The sequence below is a fragment of the Electrophorus electricus genome, chromosome 15 (assembly GCF_013358815.1).
Source record: "Electrophorus electricus isolate fEleEle1 chromosome 15, fEleEle1.pri, whole genome shotgun sequence".
NCBI lineage: Eukaryota > Metazoa > Chordata > Actinopteri > Gymnotiformes > Gymnotidae > Electrophorus > Electrophorus electricus.
This window is the reverse complement of record NC_049549.1, coordinates 18,590,417-18,617,550: the sequence shown is the minus strand read 5'-3', so window position 1 is coordinate 18,617,550 and position 27,134 is coordinate 18,590,417. Positions and strand designations below refer to the sequence as shown.

Sequence of the window (27,134 nt, the reverse complement as noted above, 5' to 3'; positions counted from 1 at the left end):
TGGATAACGCAAAAATACACTATACAGTATATACATAGATAACGCAATAATACATTATACAGTATATACATAGATAATGCAATAATACATTATACAGTATATACATGGATAATGCAATAATACATTATACAGTATATACATAGATAACGCAATAATACATTATACAGTATATACATGTATAATGCAATAATACATTATACAGTATATACATGGATAAATTGTGCTTCAGTGTTCCCCCAATATTCAGTGACAATGTCCCCTCATATTCGATAAGTATCTTGTGTAGCTGTGCTTGCTTGTGATAAATGGCATTATTGTTTGTTTAATTAAAGTGAAAGCAGATTTGTATTGGTCAGCTTTTGTCAGCTTTCATTCACAGCAATTCATGATAAAGAGGAAGGGTGAAACATTCAGAGGCAAAGCAAGATGCGGGGACAGGCCGTGTCTAACACAACGAAACTTTTTATTACACACATAAACAATGACATGGTTAGCAAGCTAATCTGGTTCAAAGAACGACAAAACCTGTACGTAGACACAGGACTTATATACATACACACTAATGACACACAATAAGGAGCAGGTGTGAAACACAAGGAGGGCGTGGTCATGCAGACGAACACACACGCGCACATGTACACAAAGGGAGACGTTTGGGGAGAGGGGCCGTAATGTGACAAAGGGTGGCAATGACATTCAGCAGTTTTGGAGAAACCTCAGAAAAAAAGAAAAGTAAGCTGTGAGAAAATGAATACTAGTCAGATGATATAAGTACAGAGGAGAGTTGTACAAGAATTCAGCGTTTTCTGATGTAATAATGACCAGTCATCACACACTGACTAACAATACGAAACTGTCAATAATACATTCCTGAACATCATGGCAAGAAATAGCATTTGTTTACAGTTAGTATGTGTTTTATGTTCACTCTGGTTCATTCAGAGAGAGAAAGAGAGGGAGCGTATGAGGATGCTGACAGGTGAGGGAGACCAGGTGACTTGGAGGTGAGTGAGAAAAGGAGCAAATATTGATAGTGAAGATTCCATAATGCCATTACACTAGTCTCATCCTCATGTACAGACTACTGTTAGCCTTCATATATGGATCAAGATTCTTTCTTGTCAAAGGTTTAGGGATGATATTTCTTTCCTGTCCACTCTGGTTCATTCAGGGTAAAGAGAGAGAAGTAGAGAGTATGAAGATACTGACAGGTCACAGAGAGCAGGTGATATGGAGGTGAGTGAGAAAAGGAGCACATACTGATGCTTAAAACCAAGTAATTATGGCAAGGAGAAGGTAATAATAATAATAGATTAAAATTAAATATGAGTGATAAGGAAAACCCATAATTTGAAATAAAAAACAATTTACAAATTTACAATTAAATACATAAAATAAATTAAACACACACACATAAAAAAATTAGAGGAGAATAGATGACTGGGGAAGAAAAGAGAACGATAGTACCTGCAGAGAGGAAGAAATACATGGAGAGCAGAAAAGAACTAACAGAAAGGAGAGAAGTGATGACTGGAGAGCAGGGGACAGGAAAGACAAGATATAACTGAAAAAGGAGATTAGAATATAGGATCAGAGGAGAGGAGGAGAGAGGAATGGAGAGAAGATAAGCTGAGAGGTGAAAATGAGAGGAGAGCAGAGCAGATGTCCCTGATGCCCTCCCAAGTGTACCTATAAGTAAATAAAAACATACATTTCCTAAACCTTGGTCATAATATCTGGACATGTCTTCATATAACAATAAAAAGATTTCTGTTTATATGATTATGGTTATACTTTTTAGTCCCTAATAATAATAATTTCATCCCATGAGTTAGTGAACTCCCTGTCCCCAGGTAGATTTGGTCCCCCACAATGTTCTGTTCATAGCTGCGGCCTTGCCTCACACAGTGAATAAACTGCTAATTAAAACAGAGGAAAGTAAACTCCTGCACATATAATTTCAAAATAAACGGTCTCTTTGATCGTGGACGCTAGTGAAAATTATTATAGGTGGGACTCTGTAAAATCGAGTCATTTTCAGCTACCATACCAGTACAACTTGATACAAACGACAGGGCAAATATATAGCTAACCTAGCTATCTTAATTCACTGCTACTGTAAAATCCGACAGACAATTTAGCTAGTTAGCGGTTTTAGTTAGCCATCACTAGTTCAAACTTGGGTTTAATGCAAACAAACCTAACTGTAAGTAGGAAAACATTAAATTTACATCAGATTAAATTGTCCCAAATATTTAAAAGTTTGTTTAATGGCTATCAGTTCCGCTTAGCAAGTAGTAATGCCATGTCAGTCAGGTATGATTGTCGCAGTTTCGCAGGTTTCTGGTCGAGGAGCTGAGGGACACGATCTGCAGCCACACTTGTGCGATCTTGTGGCCTTTAGCCAGTTGCGTATCGATGGTAACTCTAACTTAGCATGGCTATCTTAACGGTATTATCCTTGTGTATCCTCGTATTTAAAAAAAAATTCTTATCAGATGGCTAAATATTTCATGTCTCCTTTAACAGTCCCCAACGTTATAAAAAGTAAGGAGAGGAAACTTAAGTAATTTTAGCGTTAACATGACTACATCCAGCTAGCAGAGCCTTTCTGATGTAACGATTACGGGGAGAAGCTTCGCTTGTACGTTTTACTTTTTGTGATTTTGTCATGTGTATATTTTCCAGGCTCTCTGACATTTCTCCAGGAAAGTTCTCTTGGATGTATTTTGGAAAAGACGTCTTATTGAATTTGAGGGTGACTGATCTGTTCATCGTTGTCGATAAGGTCAGTTGTCCCTACTCCACCCCTGACTGACGTAGCTTGGGACATAAAAATGGCCCTTATATATCAAATTCGAGGATGCTGAATGTATGTTGGTATGTGCGTATCTTGTTAGCTATTGGCTGTGCTCCCGAACTGACTGGACTATATTTCTGTCACCTCAGAAAGGGGGGGGGGGGAGGTAAACAAGAAGCTAATTTCCCATATTTTTTATTTATTATATGTTGTTGTTCATTTCTTAACATGTTCATACTTCAAATAAATAGATATTGGATATTTCAAAAATAATAAATTTTTCATCAAGGAGGGCTGAGCCCTAGCACCCTCTACTGTCCAGCTGTGGCTGCTCACCGAAATAATCTTTTGTGGTTTTGATTTTATTTTGTCTTGCTGTGGGCTGATGTAGGTTGAATACAGTTTTTTGGTCTAAATTCAACAGCCTCTAACAACTATGTATGGGCCATATAATGCCAATTAGACGTTAATGGAGCATGGCCGTATAAGCATTCCATATAAGGCTCAGATGTGGGTAGAATAAAATTTTCTAATTTGGCTCACTCCTGCTGGAAGTTTGGCTGTGTTGAGGGACAGATCTGGTGGTTTTGACATGGGTCGGAGTGCCTTTTGTGTTAGTATGACCGATGGTCAGTCATTAACTGTTGGCTTTGTTTAGTTCAGTTTTTGTGCATGGTTACGTTTCATTTCCTTAACTTCCCAAAGTCTAAGGGCATTTCCTCTGTTTTTGCATATTTTCGTAAATTCACTTTAAATGTTCTTGTAGCGTGATACCCAAGTTTTATATCAAAATGTTCAGGCTGATCTCAGCTCTCGTCCTCATGCGGTACCATATGACCTAGAGCACTGCATAAAGAAATATGGCCATAAAGCTGAAAATTTGAGGTCCAGTGGAGTCTGTGTCTACACATTCATAGACTGAAGGATGAAAAGGTTTTTCCCTCTCTGGAATGCATTTTATGGATTAAGAAAGAAAATCATGCCAAGACCAACAGATATGTAGACTGCTATGTATTCCATTTCCAAAACCCCTTTGTTGCAACAATGTAGGTGATGTGAAAGGAAGAATGCAACTGCATGTGGATGTTGTATTTATAAGGGTGGAAACAAAGGAACAATAAATACAAAGTGGGGAAAAAACAGAGAGAGCAAGACGTGGTGTACAACTACATGAACTGACAGAGACCAGAATAAATGCAGAGAGATTAAACAAAAACAAGAAACACCTGAGAGAAATCTAGTGTGATTTGTTGCACATGATGAGGGCAGGAGCAGGTGTCAAAACCAAAGCAAACACACCTGCATGGTGAAGACATGGGAAGGTGAACATGATACCCTTCTTTTATCATTATGGATGTAAGGTTTCCAATCTGCTATTAAATAACTTAAAAACATTGCAGTTATTTGATTTTTACATACTGAGTTTATATTAAAAAGATTATGAATGTAAACAAAAGAATAAGCATTCTTTTTATAGCGCTTTTTAAAGGTTTATAAAGAGCTTGACACATTTTGAGAAGACAATAGGAAGAAATGGATAATATACCTGCATACACATGCTGGTGTCTTTTGCAACAAGTTTGCTTTGAAAACATTTGAGGACATTTTTTTGAGGCCATGCAAAAAACAATCCCATAATCTCTCCCCCTGTAGTTTTGTCATACACACAAAAGTAGAGCTGTGTGCAAATGGACAGACAGCTAGTAGGGCTGCTTGGAAAAACAGCATGCGGGGCTATGTACACGGAGAGACGTGTACATCTACCTTTTCTTTCATTTCACCTTTGAGTTTTACACATAACTTTGAGCTACTTTTGTTTTTAACAGGGTACATACTACAGAGCCAAAACAGCATCATACAAAACTGTTAAAATGTAAGAGAGTTTTTTAAACAGTATGTTTAATAGTGAGTGAGTTACCAGGTTAATACAAATCTACTGTCAGCCTACTAATAAAGAATTAATCTTGGGTGGTTTATGTTCACTGTCCAGTTGACATAGTAGTTTTCAAAGTTCTCAAGTCCTCTTGCAATTCCATATTTCTCAGTATTGTAAGACACAGGCAGAACTATACATACAACCATGAAAATGCCTAATGCAGAGTCCTGAACATATAATTGAAGCACAGGCTACAGGCCCTTATGTCTCCTGTGCACTCCAGGGTGGCATAGTGGAAGTAGTCACCACAGTATGCGTGAGATTTTCATGAATCTTAAATTTTATAGTCTTGCCTGTGATGATAATGATAATGAAGAGAAACACTGATCATGTCTACTATGAATGTATATGAAAAATACAAGTTCACTTTCTTAATTTGTGATTGCTTGGTAACAGTTTCAAAAGAACATTACATTGCAAAAAATAGCTGAAATAAGATTTTAATTTTTTTATTTATTTCACAGCTTTAAATTAGTGTTTGATTACATTTTGTCAGTGGTAAAATGCTAAACATGGTGTAACCTCCCACTGAGGAACTACATAGATGTATCTACAAATGAAATAAGTAACTCAACAAGCACATTTTAAAGTGCCTTTTAGGAGGGTTTTCTGTCTTAAGTAGTAATGTTTTTCACTTTTGTGCTGGGTTTGATTGTCTGTGTTCAGAAGATATGTGATTTTGTCCACATCGCATGTAGTATACAAAGGCAGTGTAAAATTTCTCATCTCTTATTCCATAGACAAGTGGACTGACTGCCCTGGCGATGACACTGAATGTTACAAAGTTAAAAAAGCGGACTGACAGATATACCTGGATGTCAATCTCTATTACCACAGCTTCAATATAGGGGCATATAACCTCCATTGTACACAGTGTAAGCTGAAGCATGTGCATTGAGACAGTACGGAGCCCCTTAGCTGCAGACTTCTTGTCAACAGAGGCTGCTCGGGCAGCAAGCATAATCATCACATAGCAAAATAATTCAACAAGAAAAATTATTATAAAGCTGACGATGCAAAGGAAGCCCCTCATGTAATGTTGCCATGTATCAGGAATCAAGATCTCATAATAGCAATGGGTGAGCTGTGACAGATAAGCTTGCGAGACAGTCCAGGCAAGGATGATCACATCCATGAGCGGCTTTACAGCGCTTACAGTCCAGATTATGAGGATGGCAGTATGGGTCTTGCTGGAGGTGGAGAGAGCACTGTGTCTCAGAGGCATACAGATGGCCACGTAGCGCTCTACACACATGGCAGTGATAATCATAGGTGTGCATATAGTGACCATCTCCATAAGCATGCACACAGGAATACAGAACACCATGGGCATCTGGACATCACTGTAGGATATGAGCACCACAAAATCAGTCAGCAAAAGAAAAATCAAATCAACCAGTAAGGTGTGGGCAAACAATATGTAGCGTGTCTCAGTCCTGAAGGCCTGCTTCCTGGAGAAAGTGACAAGCATGAGCACATCAATGTATATAAAAGGCCACACGAGGAACTGAGTTATGGCCATTGATAAATTGATCCTCAAAGGTGTGGAGCTGACCAGCTGTAGCTGATAACTGCTGCTGTTGGCTTCCTGGCTGCTGTTACACTCAGCTGTGCACATATCTATGGGAGAAAAGAAGTGACCAGCCTGAGAATATTGTTGCATGACATTCACAAAAATTATGCAGATATTTAAGAAAGAAAAATGCCAGTAAGGTAAAGAGAATAACATCCTATATATTGTATGCAAATAAAATGTATTATATCTATGCAAATGTACATTTAAGTCATAATAACAATAAACATGAGAATATTGTCATAACTCATATTGTCATTAATGCATTACCTGTAGAATAATGAAGTTAGTTGAATAGCAGACTGTGGGCAAACATATATAGTGTTGGTGTGGACTGATTTTAATATATAATTTTTGACATATGCAAAGCTTTATGTACCTACCAGCAATAGGTAAGTGTACTGGGGGGCGTGACGCTTTTGGAAAAGATCTGGAGTTAAAAATAAAAAGGCCCTAATCAGAAAGTAGGACCAAGATGTCCTCCATACCACTGGGAGGTTTAGGATTACAAACAGCAGAGTAATCATGGTGGGGATCCAGCAGCCCCAACTGAATAAATTAGCATGGTAATTATGGTCATCTCATTAACTGGTTACTGCACCTGCAAGCTCTAGCCTACTCAAATAAATCACTTGACGGCACCGAATATTCTAAAAATCTATCTATTGACATTAAACATCAGATTTCTTCACAAATGTATTCCAGGTACAAACTGCATGACTGGCAACTATTTAAACAAATAGAGGACATTTGGATGCAAATGTAGACTCCTCACTTGCCTTATTTGTTTACCCTTCTAGTCAGCTACAGCATGTAGCAAACCATCGCTTGCATGTTGTAATCAGATAAAGTGCATCTTGTGACACGGGTGAAACTGGTGCAGCCACAGAAATAGTTTTAATGATTTGATTGGCAATACTATTGGACATGATGGAAAGGAAGAGCCTTATTTTAGCTGAAGATTATGTGGAGTTGTTTGGGTGCAGTTATGAGCTGGAAGGGGAGGGACAGTTCAGTGGCTTCTAGCATTGACTAGCTACAGTGTTTGCATCGCAAATCTCTGGATGTTTCCATTCACTGCTGGAAGAAATTTACATTTACAGCATTTACATTTATGGCATTTAGCAGACGCTCTTATCCAGAGCAACTTACAAAAGTGCTTTGTCATTTACTCATAGAATATATCCTAGTACAGTACAGTAGGCTAGAGTCCAACATACCAATGAACTATACAGGGATGAATGCTGATACCTAGAAGTACAAAATACATAAGCTCTATCTTGAACAATGATAAGTGCAATAAACAGTAAGTGCTAGAGTTTATTAAATAACATAAACAATACCCTACAATAAGTGCTAATTTAGTCAGTCAATATGGGAACAGGGTCAGTTGTCCTTTAAATATTCTGCAAATAAATGGGTCATCAGTTTGCGTTTGAAGACTGCAAGGGACTCTGCTGTCCAGACAGCAAGTAGGAGGTCATTCTACCATCTTGGAGCCAGGACAGAAAATAGTCTCAATGCAAACTACAAAATAAGTCTAAATGAGAAAGCACACTATTTCTTTACCTTCTTACAGTATTACAGTATCTTCCCACAACATAACCTTTTAGCCTTTAACTATGAAGCTAATTTTGTCTTTTAGTAAGTTGATGAACATTGTTGTGGTGTTTTAGCAGAAAGAATGTATAGTGACTGTGCATTTGAAGAGGCTTTTGGGCACTTTGGAGATGTCTAGATCACTTAGTGGAAAATACTGCGTAGCTACTTAGTAATTTAATGTATATGCTCAAAAGTGTTCAGTTTATTAGGCAAGACCATGGTGTGATGATGTTAGAAACCTGTCCCATCACCATGTCAACTGCTGGAGAGAAGAGATGCATGTTACAACATGCAGCGAACAAAAACCAACGGCCTCGTTGAAAGATTCAACAAGACATTGTAGCGTGATGTATTTGACAGCGTTAAACCTGTATAAGGGCTATTGCCAAGTTCCTCTGATGCCTGCAGTGAAAGAAATTCTGGAATTCCGCACACCAAGTGGCCCGTGTCACTTCACAGTTATGCCTTTCGGTCTACATGTAGTGGCAGTGACATTTCAGCGGCTAATGAACAAGGTGCTCAAAGGCACGGATGACTTTGCAGCTGCATATATTGATGTCATCTACAGCACAACCTGGGCTGAGCATGTATAGTCGTGGCCAAATGTTTTGAGACTGACACAAATTTTGGTTTTCACAAAGTTTACTGCCTCAGTTTTTTTTTTTTAGATCGTTTTGTCAGATAAGGTATAGTGAAGTACAATTACAAGCATTTCATAGGTTAAAAAAAAAACTTTTATTGACAAATGCATCCAGTTTAAGCAAAGACTTAATATTTACTGTGTTGACCCTTCTATTTTAACACTTCTGCAATTCGCCTTAGCATGCTGGATATCAGATTCTGGGCAAAATCTTGACTGATGGCAACCCATTCTTGCCTAATCAGTGCTTGGAGTTGATCACAGTTTCTGTGTTTTTGTTTGTCCGCCCTCTTTTTGAGGATTGACCACAGTTTCTCAATGGGATTGAGATCTGGGGAGTTTCCTTGCCATGAACCCAAAATTTCAATGTGTTGTTCACTGAGCCACTTGGATATTACTTTTGTCTTGTGACATGGTGCTCCGTCATGCTGCAAAAAGCATTGTTCATCACCAAATTGCTCCTGGATCGTTGGGAGAAGTCTCGGGGGATGTTTTGATACCATTCCTTAATCATAGCAGTGTTCTTAGGCAAAATTTTGAGCAAACCCAGTCCCTTGGATGAGAAGCAACCCCACACATGACTGGTCTCAGGATGCCTCACTGTTGGCATGACACAGGACTCATGGTAGCTCTCACCTTTTCTTCTTCAGACAATCATTTGTCCAGATATCCCAAACAGTCTGAAGGAGGCTTCATCAGAGAAAATAACTTTACCCCAGTCATCTGCAGTCCAATCCCTATACTCCCTGCAAAATGTTAGTATGTCCTTGATGTTTTTCTTGGAGATAAGTGGTTTCTTTGCTGTCCTTCTTGATACCAAGCCATCCTCCAAAAGCCTTCGCCACACTGTGCGTGCAGATGCACTCATACCTGCGTTCTGTCATTCCTGAGCAAGCTCTGTACTGGTGGTGACCTGATCCCATAGCTGCATCCTCTTTAGGAGACAGTCCTGGCGCTTGCTTGATTTTCTTGGGCACGCTGAAGCCTTCTTCACTGCAGTTGAACTTCTCTCCTTGAAGTTGTTGATAATTCGATAAATGGTTGATTCAATAAATTCTTGAACAGCTACCTTGTCCTCATTAACACTTTCTCTTGAGCTAACAAAAAGATCACTGAAATTTTGTCGCAGGGCTGAAATGCAGTGGCTGGAATGCAGTCATTTTTGTCATTAAGTTTCATGGCAAAGAATGACTTTGCAAATAATTGCAATTCATCTGATCATATTTCACAAGCTAGAGTTAATGCAAATTAACTCAAAACTTTTGGCCACAACTATAGAAAACATAGGAGCAGTGCTGCAATGGATCGCAAACACAGGGTTGACAGCTAACCCAACCAAGTGTCACCTCACAAGGTGTAAAATCTCTTACCTGGGTTAAGTCCTATGGGAGGAGACATCCGCCAACAAGTCAGCAAAATTAAGGCAACCAAGAGGAGAGTGTGATCATTCCTGGGAATTCAAAACCTGAAAGCCTGCCTGTGTTCTGAGACTGTTCTGCGCAGCCCAGACATTGAGAATCCCTTCCTCGTGCAGACATATGCACAAGGGAGTGGATTAGGTGAGGTCTTCCATCAAGGGGAAGATGACGACCTACAGCCCATTCACTACATAAGCAGGAATCTGTTCCCGAGGGAGGTGAACTATTCCACTGTGGAAAAGGTGGCGCTATCTGTGAAGTGGGCATTCGACTCATTAAAACTACTTGATGATGGGGGTCGAGTTTACAATGGAGACAAACCACAGAGCACTACAGTGGATACAAAAGGTGAAAGACACTAATGCCAGGATTACGTGTTGGTACTTGTCCTTGCAGCCATTCAAGTTCACAGTGAGGTATCGGAATGGGGTGCAGAATGTACCATCACTCTGAGGAGTGAGCTGCTGAAGGGTGTGTGTGTGTGTGATGAAGTCAGAGACCTGCCCCATCACCAAGTCACCTGCCAGAGTATAGATACCTGTTACAACATGCAGTGAATCAAAGAAGTAAACTTATCTGAGACCCTGGTTCCAAAAAAGTGGAAGCTAGGGCAGCTCCATCCCTTGTTACAGGTCAGAACAATACAAGGTAAAGGGGGCCGACGAAGAACACAAATAGAGAAAAAAGGACTGAGTCAAAAAATGTTCAGATTTACCGGTACATGTATTGATGTAATGGCCATTGAACTGTGCACAGGACTGACCCTGAAATATTGCAATATATTGAGGCTGATTTTATTGTTCTTCTGTAGAGCCACCTGCCTGAGGTATTGGTTTAGCCCAGAGCATAGCTTCCTATATTTAAGGGGGTGTAGAACAGAAGGTAGAGATTGGTGAGATGGGAGGTTTACTCATTTAATGATTGGCTGCTGACTGAGCGGCATCCAATTCTGCTTTAGCTTGGTACTGAAGCCTAGTCCTGGGATTCCCGTGGATTATACCATCTTCCGACGCGCAATCTTCCACACCTGGTGACTCAGAAAATGTAGAGCATGACTGAAAATGAATCTGCATTATCAAAATACACATTATAAATCCCAAAAATAAAAGGTGTTTTTTGACATTTTCTTCTGTATTAGATGAGCTCAAATGGAACCTAAATTATAGAAAAATAAGCCTGGATGTGAATGAATGTCTTGGCCCATGTAACGTTGTAAGCAAAGTCAGACACTTGTGGATAAAAGGCAGGCGTTTTATTGTAATCCGTGTCTGTAGGGGTTAAACTAGTCAGGGTCAAAACCAGAGAGATGCAATCAAAGGTAAACACAATCATTGAGGTAAACAGTCCTAGTCCCCCCCAAAAAAACGGAATCGAGAGTAACGGGAAAACTAGGTCAAAAACACAGGATATTAAAAACAGAAAAAGAACGCTCGGTATGCTCAGGTAAACTGGAGGCAATACTTCGCAACAACAAATAGTCTTAGAATGGCTTATATACATGGGAAACAGGTGAATTCAATATGCAGGTGATGAACTCTTGACGATTTGGATGAGTTGCTGTCCTGGAGGCGAACAGCATGACGGGTACTGTAGATTGTTTGGGTGGCGGGCGGCGTGACAGCCCAAGTGTCTACTTCAATTTGAATCCTGAATGATCATTGTGCTATGTGTTAAAGAGAGCAAGTACAAAAATGATCTTAAATCTGGAGTTGCACATAGTTAATCTTTTCATTTTAAAACCTATTTGATTGCATCTTGATAGTCAGCTGTTCCAGAGGTTATTCAAATAGCATTGGTATGGTAACCAATTTTTTTTCCTTTATCCAAGTACGTTCAAGCACCTTTAGGAATCAACCATAAATGGCTCTTTACAGTTTTTTTTTGTTATTTTTTTAACCAAAATCCCCAAACCTTCGATCACTTTTCAGTAAGATTTCTTGTGTTATTAATTTTCACTGCTTGCTTTTGGTTACAGGTTCAAGCTCAAGTGGATAAATTTGAATATCAGAACATACAGGCCTCTCTGCTCTTTCATGAAAGGCTAATCTTGGACATTAAAAAAAAAAATCCAAAAAACTAAGGTTAACTGCTCTGGCAGAGTTTCCAGAAATACCAACAATAGAATAGATTGCCCTGAATCTTCACACTATAGAGGACCTACATTACACAGCATTAAAGCTGGGTCTCAGTCATTTTCTGTGTTTTATATGTATTGTGTTTAGTGATAATTATTAACTGTAAAGTATGGATATAAATTGAGGGCTCTACTTCATAAAACTTGTGATTCAATTGAACAAAGGGATACACAAGTCAAATTTTAAGCCTTTAAGTCTTTTTGTAGCCTCATAGTGAAACATGACATTGATCTTTATGCATAAAGTAACTAACCAATAACTGTTAAAGCATAGCTTTGCTATAAGCTTTATAAATTACACTCCAACAGGAAACGCTGTTCTGGTTGTAGGCCACAAAGCCAACAAGTTAGCAGCCAGCTACAGGCCTTTTTAAATCTAAACCTAGAAATTAACAAAACCGACATAGCAAACTCACTTTTTATATGCATCTTAAGTAATTTGCACTGGTAGAAAATTCATATAATTTGCTTCGATGCAAGCATTTGACAAAGGCATTCAGTGCTGTACAACACTAGATGTATTTTGTTAGTTGGTTTGGAACATTTAGCACATTCTTTCCTAGCTGAATTTTGTGGGTAACTTAACTCAGACAAAATGAAACCCAACAAGCACATTGTTCCTTTTTAATTATGCTGTAAATTCTGAAATTAGCAATCATTACATAACAATGGAGCTCAATAAGGTGAAGGTTAACAAGCATTAATAAAAATAGCTTTTGTGACGTAGAGTGAATAGAGGCAAGGACTTCGGCTAGTTTTATTACCTGAAGACAGGTTATAGTTGTTAGAATGATGCGGCAGAGGTGGTGCCCTTACAGAGACCCTCAGCAAAGTACTTTGGGGGGCAGGGTGTAATGGAGGCATCACCTTCATGGATGCGATGTTCTCTTTGAGGGAAGACACAGCGACAGCACTCTCCTGGGGGTAGGGGATGGGAGAGGTGCTCTTGGAGACAAATCGAGGTGGGGGACAGATGTTTTCCATGCCATTCCAGGGAGAGACCATGGGGACACAGGGTGCCAGCTGCAACATCTGAGACAGGGGACAGGGCATGACAGCACCCACTAGGTAGCACAGAGTAGTTGTGCCATCCTGTGAACAGGGTGCAACGGCACCCTCTTGTGCAAATGTCGTGGCAGTGCCATGTTTGGAGCAGGCCGCAACGGAGACAACACCTGCTTGAAGGCAGAACACAGTGTAGACTGTGCACATTATGGAGTGCAGCACTTAGCACTGCTGTGCTAAGTATGCCCGCCTGGAGGATGGTCACTGGAGTAGGGGCAGCCAGAGCATCCTGCCTAAGGAGTCTACAGTGGTCTTTTTTTCTTGACGATCAGGCACTGGTGGCAGGCTAGATAAGGGCAACAGAAGACCCAGAGAACTGTGCTTGCAAGAGGCTAAAAAAAACCCCAGGATTGTAGTTTTCTCGGCCTTGTATTTTAGACTCAAGACTGGCCATAGCAAAACGTAGCCCCTGAGGAAAAAACTGCAAGAACAATTTAACGGCCTCAGGAGTAGTATGACGGGGTACAAATTGAAAATAAAATTTGCCTTGTAAAATAAACCCCTCACAAGAGCCTTCCGTATCATATTCACCTTGGGTGGTCATCAATTAGGGAAACATTAAAGGGTTCACCAATCAAGATGGAGTCCTCAGGAAAAACAGGTCTACTCACTGCATCCTTATTCTGAGATAGTGAGTAGAGGCAGGATGCATTCACAGAATTGAGCTGTTTTTTCTTAAACAATGTCTGGTCATGGTTGATACAATGGTCTAAAGAAACAAAACCAGAGCACATGAAGAAGCTGAAACAGAACAAATTAAGGCAAAATCCAGAGAAAAGTGCAGTGAAAAAAAACAAAGACAATGGAGATAAATCACGACATCAACTTCGATAACAATAGCAACAATGATAACAAAGCTAACAATGATCAAGAGCATGAACCAGGAAACAGGTATAAATACAAAGGGTAAAATAGACAAAGCTGGAAATAATACACACTGAATGGAAACAAGAAAGACCTGACAAAAGGAGGGGATAATCATGAAGAGAGACAAAGGTGGATATGAAACAAAAACAACCACATGGCGAAATCTTCAGAATGGTGCTGTGTGAACCACAAGACCAAGGGTGGGAAACCATGACAACCTTCCCTAGCCAGTTATCTGGAATCATTGAAGCTGAGCAGTGACGGATATTCTTGCGAATCACCTGGAACAAGAATAACCAATCTATAAATGGCTATAATGCAAATGACAGACATAGCAGTAAGGGTCTTGCCATCAGTGGATAGAGCACCATGTCTTCTTGTGAGGATGCAAAAAGGAACCATAGAATCCCATTGGTGTTAAAGCCTGCATAACAACATCACAAAATCTTCCATTAAAATGTCAACTAAGAATGCATGAGAATACTACGTAGCATGTTCTCGTTTTGAAGGCCTGCTTTCTATACAAGGCAAATAAATAGAAATATGCTAGAGTTCCTTAAACTAGAGCACTATGTCTGAGATTAATGTTCACATGTCACCAGCAAGTAGAGGTGTGTGCATGTAGAAAGACAGCATCCACGTGTACACAGTTGCACAGATAATAAAAAAAGATTTATAATACTGCTTTCTAGAACCTCTGCAAGCATTTTGTCTTACTTTGAAAAATACATGTTTTCATTTTGTTTCTTTATTTTAAAAAGTGTACATACCACAGAGCTTTGTCAATTAATAACAGTAATACAAAACTGTTAAAATGTTAGATAATGAATTGTTGTGAGACAACATTATGACTAATACTGTGTGGGTTCCCAGGTAATTGAAAAGACTTTTGTTGGCCTTCTAATAAAGGCTGTTGGTCTTGGATGGTGCCCTATGATAACGTACATTGTGCTCACTGTTCAGCTGATATCATTGTTTTCAAAGTACCCATGTTCTCTTTCAGTTAAAAAAATTCTCAATACTGTAAAACACTGAGGCAGAACTAGTTGTTCAACCACCAAAATGCCTGGCAAAGACTCCTGAACATGTCATTGAAGGACAGGCTACAGGCCCTTATGTCTCCTGTGCACTAAAGGGTGGCGTAATGTAGCTCAATCACACCAATTTATCTGCATCATTCATAAGTCTGTGTGAGGTCTCCTTAGTTAAGAAGTTGCATTTTGTCCTGTATGATTATGTCCAGAAGCCAAGGAACCACACAGTGAGAAAGGCATTATGGTGTACTAGTGACTGGCATCATCAGTATATGCTACACTAGGGACTGTGCATTCAGATTTTGTCAGAAAAATTGAGAAATGCATGTGGCCATAATGACAGAAGCAGGTCCAAGATCAACACTCTTATTAGGGGTCTTTCAGTAGGCTTTCAGTGCCCTGGGAACCAACATGGAATTAGTCATCACAGTATGTGTGATTTTTCATGAATCTTACATTTTATAGTCTTGCATTTGATGATGATGCAGACAAACATCTTATGATGTCTACTGTGATCGTATATGAAAAATACAAGTTCAGTTTCTTAATTTGGATTATTGTGATTGCTTGGTAACAATTTAAAAAGAACATTACATTGCAAAGTAGCTGAAATGTTTTCATTAAATTTCATTAAATTTAATTCACAGCTTTAGATTAGTGTTTGATTACATTTTGTCAGTGGTAAATTGCTAAACATGGTGTAACCTCCCTCTGAGGAACTACATAGATGCATCTACAAATGAAATAAGTAACTCCTTAACAAGCACATTTTAAAGTGCCTTTTAGGAGGGTTTTCTGTCTTAAGTAGTAATGTTTTTCACTTTTGTGCTGGGTTTGATTGTCTATGTTCAGAAGATATGTGATTTTGTCCACATCGCATGTGGTATACAAAGGCAGTGTAAAATTTCTCATCTCTTATACCATAGACAAGTGGACTGACTGCCCTGGCGATGACGTTGAATGTTATAAAGTTGAAAAAGCGGACTGACAGATATACCTGGATATCTAGCTGTATGACGATGGCTTCAATATAGGGGCAGATAATCTCCATTGTACACAGTGTAAGCTGAAGCATGTGCAATGAGACAGTACGGAGCCCCTTAGCTGCAGACTTCTCATCAACAGAGGCTGCTCGGGCAGCAAGCATAATCATCACATAGCAAAATAATTCAACAAGTAAAATTATTATGAAGTTGAAGATGCACAGAAAGCCCCTCATGTAACGGTGCCATTTCTCAGGAGTCAAGATTTCATAATAGCAATAGGTGAGCTGTGACAGATAAGCTTGCGAGACAGTCGAGGCAAGGATGATCACGTCCACCAGTGGCTTTACAGCACTTATAATCCAGATGATGAGGATGGCAGTATGGGTCCTGCTGGAGGTGGAGAGAGCACTGTGTCTCAGAGGCATACAGATGGCCACGTAGCGCTCTACACACATGGCAGTGATGGTCAGCGGTGTACACAAGGTGACCATCTCCATGAGAATACAGAAGGGAATGCAGAACACCATGGGCATCAGGACATCACTGTAGGATATGAGCACCACAAAATCAGTCAGCAAAAGAAAAATCAAATCAACCAGTAAGGTGTGGGCAAACAATATGTAGCGTGTCTCAGTCCTGAAGGCCTGCTTCCTGGAGAAAGTGACAAGCATGAGCACATTGATGTATATGAAAGGCCACACGAAGAACTGAGTTATGCCCATTGATACAATAATTCTCATAGGCATGGAGCTGACCAGCTGTAGCTGATAACTGCTGCTGTTGGTGTCCTCGCTGTTGTTACACTCAGCTGTGCACATGTCTAAAGAAGAAAAGAAATGACCAGCCTGAGAATGGTGTTGCATGACCTTCACAAAAATTATGCCAAAATTTTAATAAAAAGAAAAAATTATTGGGAAATAAAGAGAATTATAACCAATATTGTGCATAATTAAACTCTTATCTATACAAGTTTACATTTAAGTCATAACAACAATAATGAGACAATGTTATCATAATTCATATTGTCACTAATGCATTACCTGAAGAACAATGAAGTCAGTCAAATAACAGCAACTAGACAAATACACACACATATATATAGAGATAGTTGGTGGGGACTGATTTTAATATTTAATTTTTGACATCATACACACATAGGGCTTCATACTGTATGTACATACCAGCCATAGGCAAGAGTACTGGGGGGCGTTGCACTGAAGCATTTGGTAAAAATAAAAAATTTAAAGCCCTAATCAGAAAGCAGGACCCGTGTGTCATCCACACCACTGGGAGGTTCACGATTACAAACAGCATAGTAGTCGTGGGGATCCCGAAGCCTCAACTGAATAAATTAGCATGGTAATTATGGTCATCTCATTAAACGTTTAACTTGAACTTCATTGCATCTTGTTAATCAGGTGTTCCAGAGGTTATTTAGCTAGCATTGGTATGGCAACCCATCATTCCTTCATCAGTATACATTAATGCACTTTAAGGAATCAACCAGCAATGGCCCTCTAGTTCTAAATGAACTAAAATCACAAAAACCTCAATGAACACTTCTTGTGTCATTTGTATTTACTGCTTGGTCTTGGAAATAGGGTCACACTGAAGTGGACCAATGTGAATATCAGAACCCACAGGTCTCTCTGCTCTTTCATGAAGGGCAAGTTTTGTAACAATGGACATGATAACATTTTTTTTAACTAACTACTCTGGCAGAGCTTCCAAAAATGTTTATTATTTACTAGCAGTAGAGTAAACTGATTCTCCACACTACGGAAGACCTGGCTGAATCTCAGACCCAGTCAAGAGTCACTGCAGGTGCCAGACCATTGTCCTAGATACTGCAGCAACAGAAGCTGTCGAACAATACTCTAGCACTGTGTAAAAACCTCTTTTCTTCTTGCCTGTTAGTAGACATGTCCAGTTCTGAGGTACACTGTTGGTCATTCCTGACAGTCTTAAGCATTGTCCCTAAATGTTTGCCCCTCCCTGGCATCGTGGTTCCCACGTGAAGAGATCTAGCGGACATTATTAAGGAAGTGGCCAACTTCTTTCATGCTTCCTAATGGGAGTACTGAGGAGAAATGTCTTCGGATGTTGGCAGCACATCGGCTGGCAGATACCCTGGACTGGCTTTATGAATGGTATGTATGGTAAGGGTCCGCAGTGGACTATATCTACCCAGCTACCCAGAGAAATGACTTCCTTTCTCAGGTGACTGAAACAGTTCAAGCTATGCCTAGATGGAAAAAGCACAAGATAGTCTTAAAAGCCACCCTGAGTCCATTCCTGTGTTGAGCCTGTTCCTGCCCCTCAGCCCAAGACCCTGACCTCTGGGGTAGAGGCATCCAAGTATGTTTTTTTGGGAGGGGGGGCTGCCCCATGGAATGTGTGGGGAAGACTATGGGACTGAGGGACCATGCATTACAGGCTCTAGTCCCCGGCGTGGAATGCCCCATATGCTAGACCTCCGGATCCACAGTTGTCCGACGCAGTGCTTCTGGACCCACTGTCAGCATAGGCTGCACCTCCTAACCTGCAGCTGACCTGCCGTCTGTAGCAGCTGTGCCTTCTGATCAGACGACGATAGGTGCTGCACTTCCTGACCCCTAGCCTATTCCTGTCTCCGGCATGGAAGACACCACCCTGTCGGTTCCTGTCTCCAGCATGGAAGATGCCGCCCTGTCTGTTCCTGTCTCTGTCATGGAGTACGCCGTCCAGCCAGTCCTTGTGCCATACGCCAAACCTGTGCCCACGCCATGTGCTAGGCCAGTTTCTGTGACAGAAACAGTGGCTACATCACATGGGCCTTCTCTTGACTCCTAGGACTCATGTGGCCACAGCTTGTTGATAACCAGTGACTCCTGAGGCCTCTGTTGGCCTCCCACACCCCAGTGTTCTGCCAGACCTCCTATATTTATGCCCTGTGCTTCTCCTGTGACTTCTCTGCCCTCTGAGGCTGCTATATCAGCACCACTAACTGCCCCAATGTTCCTCCCGTCACCTGTTCCTGACACCATGTTTGTCTGTAGTTATTCATGTTCATGTTGTGCCAGTGTCGGTCCCTTTGACTGCCTTTATTTTAGTCCCTGTGTCCTTGAATGTATCAGTTCCTGTGTTTGTCAGTCTATGTTCTCGCCATGTTTCGCCATCTGTCTCAGCTCCTGTTCTCACCATGTTTCCAGTGCCTGTACCTATCTAGTCTTGCTTCTGGTCCCTGGTTCTTTGTTTTCTATTTGTTTTTGTTTTGCGAATCAGGGGCCGTGTGTTAAGGGGCAGGTTCTGGGACCTCCTGGAGTTGTGGTTCCCACGGCAACACTACCTGTTTGTTTACTTCCTTGTACTTTCTTGTTTTAGTTTCTTTCGGTTCTACCCCATTGTTTGTATCTCCCGTTGTCATTATGTCGTCTTGTTATCTTGTTAGTCCCCATTTGTTCTTAGTATGTAAGACCTGTGTATTCATTCAGCCTTTATGAAGTCTTGTCAACCTGTCTAGTGTTACTGAGCCTTTTGTTTATTTAAAAAATGGATACACTAATAATTGCACAGTATTACCAGAAGTCCAGAATAAGGTGTAAGGTGTTTTTTCCCCAAAAGGATCAGATGCACTGTTGCACTTTCATTTTGAAAGAAATCAATGGAAAATAACATTAAACGTGCTCTTTCAGTAAAAGTAGCTTAATGTCTTTTGGACTAAATTCTGCAGAATTATGCTGTGTTCGCGCTCAGCTTTACACATTTTGTGTATGAAATTACACACACACACTATAAAATATTTATAAAATATTCCCAAATATTTACCTCACATAGTGAATAAGGTTCTCACCAACAGACAAATTCCTTAATTTCATCTGTCAAGTGCAGTGTCAAGTGCGTCTAAATCAGGGGCTAAAAGGCTGAAATGTCAATGTAGCTGATAACAGTCCTGCCTAGTAGATGTCATGGAGGACATCGTTAATGAATATCTGGAAAAACAGGCAGTGTAAGAAAGACTGACAGGCATAATCAGATATTCATAATGTCCAGATGTTGTGGCAAAAGTGGTTTTCCACTTACCACTTTTCTTCACGCGGATGAGATTATAAGCGTTTCTAAGATCTAGCTTGGTGAAAGAATTAACTCCATGGAGCTAGTAGTAAAAGGTATGAGTATTATTTCTTTGTGATGGTGTTCAAGATCCCAATAGTCTATTCATGGACGTAGACCACTTTTTTTTTTTGGTCTTTTTTTTTTTTTGGCCTTTTTTTCGCCACGAAGAACCTGGCTGCAGCTGGGGAGGTAGATGGCTGAATGAAGCCCCGAGCCAAAGCTTCTTGGACTTAAGTATCCATAGCTCTTTGTTCTGAGGAACGAAGAGTTGGTAAAATACAGGGAACATTGTAGTAGAAAACCCTTGCATTTGTTAGGTTTCCTGTTATACATTTCTGGCTTGCTCAATGGAAAGACAGCTTTAGGTTGTCCAGCAGGGGCAGGTGTAACTTGAGAGTTTGGCGAAACCTCAGGAGAGTGTATGAGCTGCATAATGACGGACAACTCCTTCATAATGTCAATGATGTGGATGACAGTACAAAAGGATAGGCACAAGGATAAATGAGATCAGTCCAAAGTATGTAAAAACGAGTGCAGTACAATAAGATGAACAAACCAGAAATGGATAAGTTAGAGACAATAACCAGAGAGACAAACACAGAAACCACTCAGTACTCATGGAGGATACATGTTAATACTTTGCCACAGGTAAGTGGAACCAGAAAAGTCAAATATGCAGATGAAATGGGGAACAGGTTGAATCAAACAATAATCAGTGGAGGCGGATCGAAGAGGCTAGCTGTGATTGGTGCAACTGGATGGAGTGACAGGCAGGCCATTGGCTGCTGGCTAATGGGGGATGTAGTCAGAGGCAGGGAGCGTGACACAACGGTTGTTGTTATTAAAATGGTGTTGAGAAATAAAAGTGGAATACATGATGGAGTAGAAATGCAGGGAAGCAAAACTGGGCAAAAACAAAGCTACCATAACAGCAATAATGGTGTTTAACTAAGCTCATGACCTCGACTTTGACATCTGCACAATGGCTGAAACCGGGGACAGCATGTAGTAGGGGGATCATACAGAAGGAAGAACAAAGGGGCAACACAACAGACTCGACTGGAGTCAGGACAGGAGATGCAACTGGGGATTAGGTGCAGTTCAATGGGTAGAATATACAGGTGGACTGGAAAACAGGCAGGACACGTGATTGCAAAGAAGGTTGGGAGATAGGCTGGATGGTGGACTGGATAACAGGACTGGAGCATGGAGGATGGGTGACCAAGACAAAACCAGGAAAGTTTAATCGAGAAACTTGGAAGGAGACGAGAAGACTGAGGGTCAGCCACAATAGGCTAATTGGCAGGTGGCCCTAGGAGCAGGCTTGAAGGCCAAAAGGGAGTAGGAAACAGGAGGCTGGGTGGCATCATTCATGCCAGGAACAGGAAGCTGGGCAGCTTCTGAGGAACAAATGCATAAAGAAATCCCTGGGTGTTCCCTCAGGCCCGCAGTTCCTATCACACATAGTACAGAAGAAGGGCTATGAGGGAGCCAGACATAAGGACATATTGCCCTCCCAGTTCATAAAAGCCATCCTTCTGGAGAGCCAGAACTATGAGGACCAGGTAAACCTTCATGGTGTGGGACAAGGAGACTCTCCGGACTGGTAAAGCCTTGCTCATACACCCCTTTGCCTGATACAGCATTGCCTTGTGCAGATACTTAATAGTGGCAACATCAAAACCAAGAACAGAAAAAACAAAACTATAGAACTAGTTTTAAAAATAAAACCGAACCAAGGAGCGTGAATGACCAGGGTAATAAAAGGTTATCAACACACAGGCAGAAACTAACAAACACAGGAAAGCACATGACCACATGAAAGTGGAACTAAATGAAAACCTAAAAACAATGCATGGCAAAAATCTCACCATGGGAACTATGACTCCAGAGAAGGCAAAACTGACAGTTGGTAGAACATCATTAACGGCTTAGATTAGGAATTTTATTCAGCTGGGCTTGGCTTTCTAAAGCTCCTCCCATGACTTTGCATTCCACCACTCACTCCCATCTTATCCAAGTTCCCTGCTGCCACATTCCAACTGTTCTTGCTCACTCCTCATCTGATGCTCATATCACATTCTGTATTAGCAACCTCCAGTCCTTCCCCTGCACCTTGTCATAGCAAGTGTCAAGGAAGGCTGTTCATCTATCAGGAGGGACACGCCCACTGCTGCTCATAACCACACCAAGCACATGCCACAGTCCAAATCACGTATTTATTAACCCTATGCACCTGTTCCTTGTTTTCTCTGTCTTATTATTTAAGCACACAGGTACCTGAAGTTAGTGCTGCTGGACCTTAGAACAATGCACTGCTCAATAGCTCTATGCTAACTGAAGCCATTTGTTTCCTTTGTCGCTGCATTGAAGGTTGTCATTCCTTCATTTCAGCCTCACCTCTTGCTCACTTTGTCGCCACTGTCACAGAATGTGTAGCCAACTGTGAGTGAAGTGAGCAGTCCTGACTGAGCACACCTGCGGGCTGTTCAGGTGGCAGCACTTGAAAAGCAGATGTAGGAACTAGGCGTTCTGTGGTGTAAGGAACCTCTCCCCAAGAGCCGAGTGACTCTGCCTACTATGTCTCCTGCTCCTGAGGGGGTAATCAGCACCCCGAGGTTTATGGAGGAGAACCCGATAGCTGTGAGGGATTCGTGGTCCAGTATAAACTGTTTTTAGTTTATCAGCACCTTCTGCCCAACCATGTGAAGGTGTCCTTCATGATCTCCCGACTCACAGGGCAAGCTCATGCCTGGGGAGCTGTGGTGGTGACTAACTCATCTGAACAATTACACTGAGTTCATTAGGGAACTCAAGGTGGTTTTGCACCACCCACGCCAGGGTAGGATCTGCGGTCAAGCCCTGCTACGTCTTAGGCAGGGCCAGTGTGTTCTTCCTGAAGAAGAAAGATGGGGGGCTGAGGCCATGCGTGGATTATTGAGGGCTAAATGAGCTACTGGTAAAATGTCCTTATCCACTCCCCCAGTCTCAGCCGCTGAGGGTAAATCGATACTTCACAGAGCTAGACCTATGCAGTGCATACATCCTTGTACGGATCAAGGAGGGCGATGAATGGAAGACACGTCCTCTGGCCACTACGAGTACTTGGTTGTAGCCATGGCTCCCTCCATATTCCAAGCGTATATTAACGAGGTCTTAAGGGGGTTTCTGGGTAGATCTGTTGTCACATATACCGACGACATCCTCATCTAGTCCTCCTTTGACCAACATGTGTATGAGGTACGTGTAGTACTCTGTAACCTCTTATGTAAACACCTCTACTATAAGTTGGAGAAATGTGAGTTCCACGGCAGTGAGGTGTTTTCTAGGATGCATCATTCAGGAGAGATTTGTACGCATGCAACTCTGTAAGGTAGAGGTGGTAACAGGCTGGCCGAGACCCCAGACACGCTGGGAGCTACAGCTATTCCTGGGGTTTGCCAAGTTCTACCGGAGGCTCATCAGGTCCTTCAGCACCCTGTCCAGGCTCCTCACGGACCTACTCTGGAAACAAGCTAAATGGTTGAGATGGAGTGTTAAGGCATAGGTGTTAGAGGACCTAAAATCCACCTTCTCTACTGCTCTAGTACTGCAGCAACCCTACCCAGCGAAGCAATTCATGGTTGAGGTGGACACCTGGAATGTGGGAGTTGGGGCTGTGCTGTCCCAATACATGGGGAAGGATGGCAAGTTAAAGACCATAGACTACTTTTCCCATAAGTTGAACCCATCCAAGCATAACTACGGGGTCGGTGATTGTGAGCTTCTCGCGATGAAGCTAGCATTTGCAGAGTGGAGGCACTGGCTGGAGGGAGTACAACACCCTTTTATGGTAATAACTGACCACAAGTACCTGGAGTACCTCCAAGCCACCAAATAGTTAAACTCCAGACAGGCTTAGTGGTCCCTCTTTTTCTCCCGATTTGCTTTTCACATTACCTACAGACCAGGGGAGAAACACGTGCAGGCAGACATCCTCTCCAGGCAATACACCGCTGAAGCGCAATCCACAAATCAGGAGCGAGTTCTCTTCCTCTCATGCTTCTTGGCATCTGTACGATGGGACTTAGACCGCAGCATTGAAGCAGCCAACGCTCATTCTCACTGCCCACCCCATCAGCTCTACATTCTGCCCAGACACCGCAGAGCCCTCATCACATGGGTACACACCTTTTGGGGACGGGACGGGACATCCAGGATCGGCTTGCACAGTGCAACTATTGAGTGAACGCTACTGGTGACCGGCAATGCATAAAGACTTGGTTAAATACATGGCCTCGTGTGCAGAGAGTGTACATGGCAAAGCGCCACATACTACAGGTAAACTGCTTCCCTTACCTACTCCCCTACGCCTCTTGTGTCACATATTCAAGGCACTACCCAATGCTCTGAAGACAGCCGACTGCTCTTTGGCCACATATTCAGAGAGTTTGGGTTTCCCAAAGACATCATGTCTGACGGGGGGGGTTCAGTTCACATCGCGGATGTGGCATGAATTATTGGGGAAGCTAAACATCACAGTTACCCTGACGGACAGGTAGAGAGAGCTAACCAGGAGTTGGGTAATTTTCTACGCTTGTACTGTCAGCGATACGAGACGTGGTGTACTTACCTCTCCTGGGCAGAATTACTTGCCTCTCTTCGCCATGCAGGGACAAAACCAATCCCCTTTGAGTGTGTTTTAGTCTACCAACCACCACTATACCCCTGGAACTCCCCTACGTCTGAGCAGCCCGCTGGGAGGAAAACACCGGCGGTTGCTTTCTTCCATCATAACCTTCAAGAGGAAGGCAAATAAGAGGTGTGGAGAGACCCCATGATACGAACCTGGAGACAAGGTATGGGTGGGCACGAAAGATGTCCGGATGGGACCTGCAGGCTAGCTGTGTGCCAAGTATGCCAGTCCATATAGTCACATACCGTATAGGTTTGCCAGGGAGCAGCCGTGCATCAATGGCTTTCCATGTCTCATCCCTGAAGCCTGTGGTGGAGTGTCCCCTCACTGAAGAGGAGGATCCCTTAGCTACACCACCTCCGCCGCTGGAGGTGGAGGAAGAACCCACCTACAAGGTGCGTGCCTTGCTGGACATGAGGAGGAGAGGCACCCAGCTGCAGTACCTCAGGGACTGGGAGGGGTTCGGCCTGGAGGAGTGTTGCTGCCTTTTATTTCCTTTGTTGCTGCATTGCAGGTTGTCATTCTGTATTATGGAGAACAAAGACTCCTTCATTTCACCCTTGCTTTTCATTCCCTCTGTGTCAGCAGCGTCACAGCAAGGTCCAAAAGGAACCATAGAATCCCGCTGGCACTAAAGTCTCCATAACAGCATCACAAAATTTGCCATTAGAAAGTCTACTATGAATGCATGAGAACATTGTGTAGCGCGTTTTAGTTTTAAAGGCTTGCTTTCTGTGCAATGTATGTTTCCCTTAGACTAGAGTACTGTGTTTGAAATAAATGTTTACGTGATGTCACCAGCAAGTAGAGGTGTATGCATGTGGAAAGACAGCATGAGGGCTTTGTCCAGGGAGAGAAACAGCATGGAGGAGAGTGTGCATGTTAAGAGACATAATCTAGAGCTGTGTGCACATGAGGAGATGGCACATACAGCTGTGTGTATGTCGAAAATGCATAGGGCTGTGTATACATGGAGAGAGGGCATGTAGGGTTGTGTGCACATGGAGTGGCATTTGGCACACAGTCCTCATATACTCTGCAGTCATTTCACCTTTGAGTTTTGCACAGATCATAAAAAAAGATTTATAATACTGCTTTATAGAACTTTGGCAATCATTTTTGCCTTACTTTGGAAATGACCAGATTTCTTTTTGGTTCTTTCTTTATTTAAAAAATATCAAAGTGTACATACCACAGAGCTTAGCCAAGACATTAACAGCGATACAAAAACTGTTAAAATGTTAGATAATGAATTGTTGTGAGACAACATTATGACTAATACTGTGTGGGCTCCCAGGTAATTGAAAAGCCTTTTGTTGGCCTTCTAATAAAGGCTGTTGGTCTTGGATGGTGCCCTATGACAACATATATTGTGCTCACTGTTCATCTGATATTGTTTTCAAAGTACCCATGCCCTCTTGAAATTCAGAAAAAATCTCTACTGTAAAACACTGAGGCAGAACTAGTCATGCAACAACCAAAATGCCTGGCAAAGACTCCTGAACATGTCATTGAAGAACAGGCTACAGGCCCTTATGTCTCCTGTGCACTCAAGGGTGATGTAATGTAGCTCAATCTCACCAAACCATCCACATCATTCATAGGTCTGTGTGAGGCCTCCTTAGTTAAGGAGTTGCATTCTGTCCTGTATGATTCTGTACAGAAGCCAAGGAACCATACAGTAGGAAAGGCATTAAGATGTACTAGTGACTATGGCATCATCAGTATATGATACACCGGGGACTGTGCATTCAGATTGGGTCAGATGAGCAGAGAAATGCATGTGGCCATAATGATAGAAGCAGGTCCAAGATCAACACTCTTATTAGGAGCCTTTCAATAGGCTTTCAGTGCCCTGGGAACCCACATGGAATTAGTCACCATAGTATGTACAATACTTATGAATCGTAAATTTTATTAGTCTTTTATAAGTGATTGTAAGACATAAGCATCTGGCCATGATGACTGGGAATGGTCATGAAAAATGCAATTTCACTTTCTTAGTTATTATTACTTGGAAACAATTTAAAAACAACATAATTTTCCAAAATAGTTGACATAACAGGAAGGATTGGAGTTCAAGTATTTCATTATTAGATTTAATTCACATTCTTAGATTAGCATTGGATAAAATTTTCTTGTCAGTGGTGATGAAATGCTGAAAATGGTGTAATCTCCCTCTGAAAAACTATATATATATATATATACACCTACATATGAAATGGCTAAGTGACTACTTAAGCACATTTTAAAGTGCACTTCAGGAGGATTTTCTGTCTTACAGTATTAGTGTTTTGCACGTAGAAGAT

The 27,134-nt window shown here is 41.6% G+C and overlaps 2 protein-coding genes across 2 annotated transcripts; both read right to left on the bottom strand.

Annotated features, from left to right (window-relative positions):
• Window positions 1-5,367: 5,367 nt before the first annotated feature.
• LOC113587641 (odorant receptor 131-2-like) lies at window positions 5,368-13,315 on the bottom strand. Its single transcript, XM_035533983.1, has 2 exons — window positions 12,971-13,315; window positions 5,368-6,381 (listed from the first exon to the last, which is right to left on the bottom strand). The coding sequence occupies exons 1-2, from the start codon at window positions 13,313-13,315 to the stop codon at window positions 5,368-5,370; spliced, it is 1,359 nt and encodes a 452-aa protein (XP_035389876.1).
• A 2,571-nt stretch (window positions 13,316-15,886) lies between these two features.
• On the bottom strand, window positions 15,887-16,873 carry LOC113587642 (odorant receptor 131-2-like). The gene has a single exon (XM_027026402.2). It carries the CDS (start codon window positions 16,871-16,873, stop codon window positions 15,887-15,889), a length of 987 nt encoding a protein of 328 aa, XP_026882203.2.
• Window positions 16,874-27,134: the final 10,261 nt, after the last annotated feature.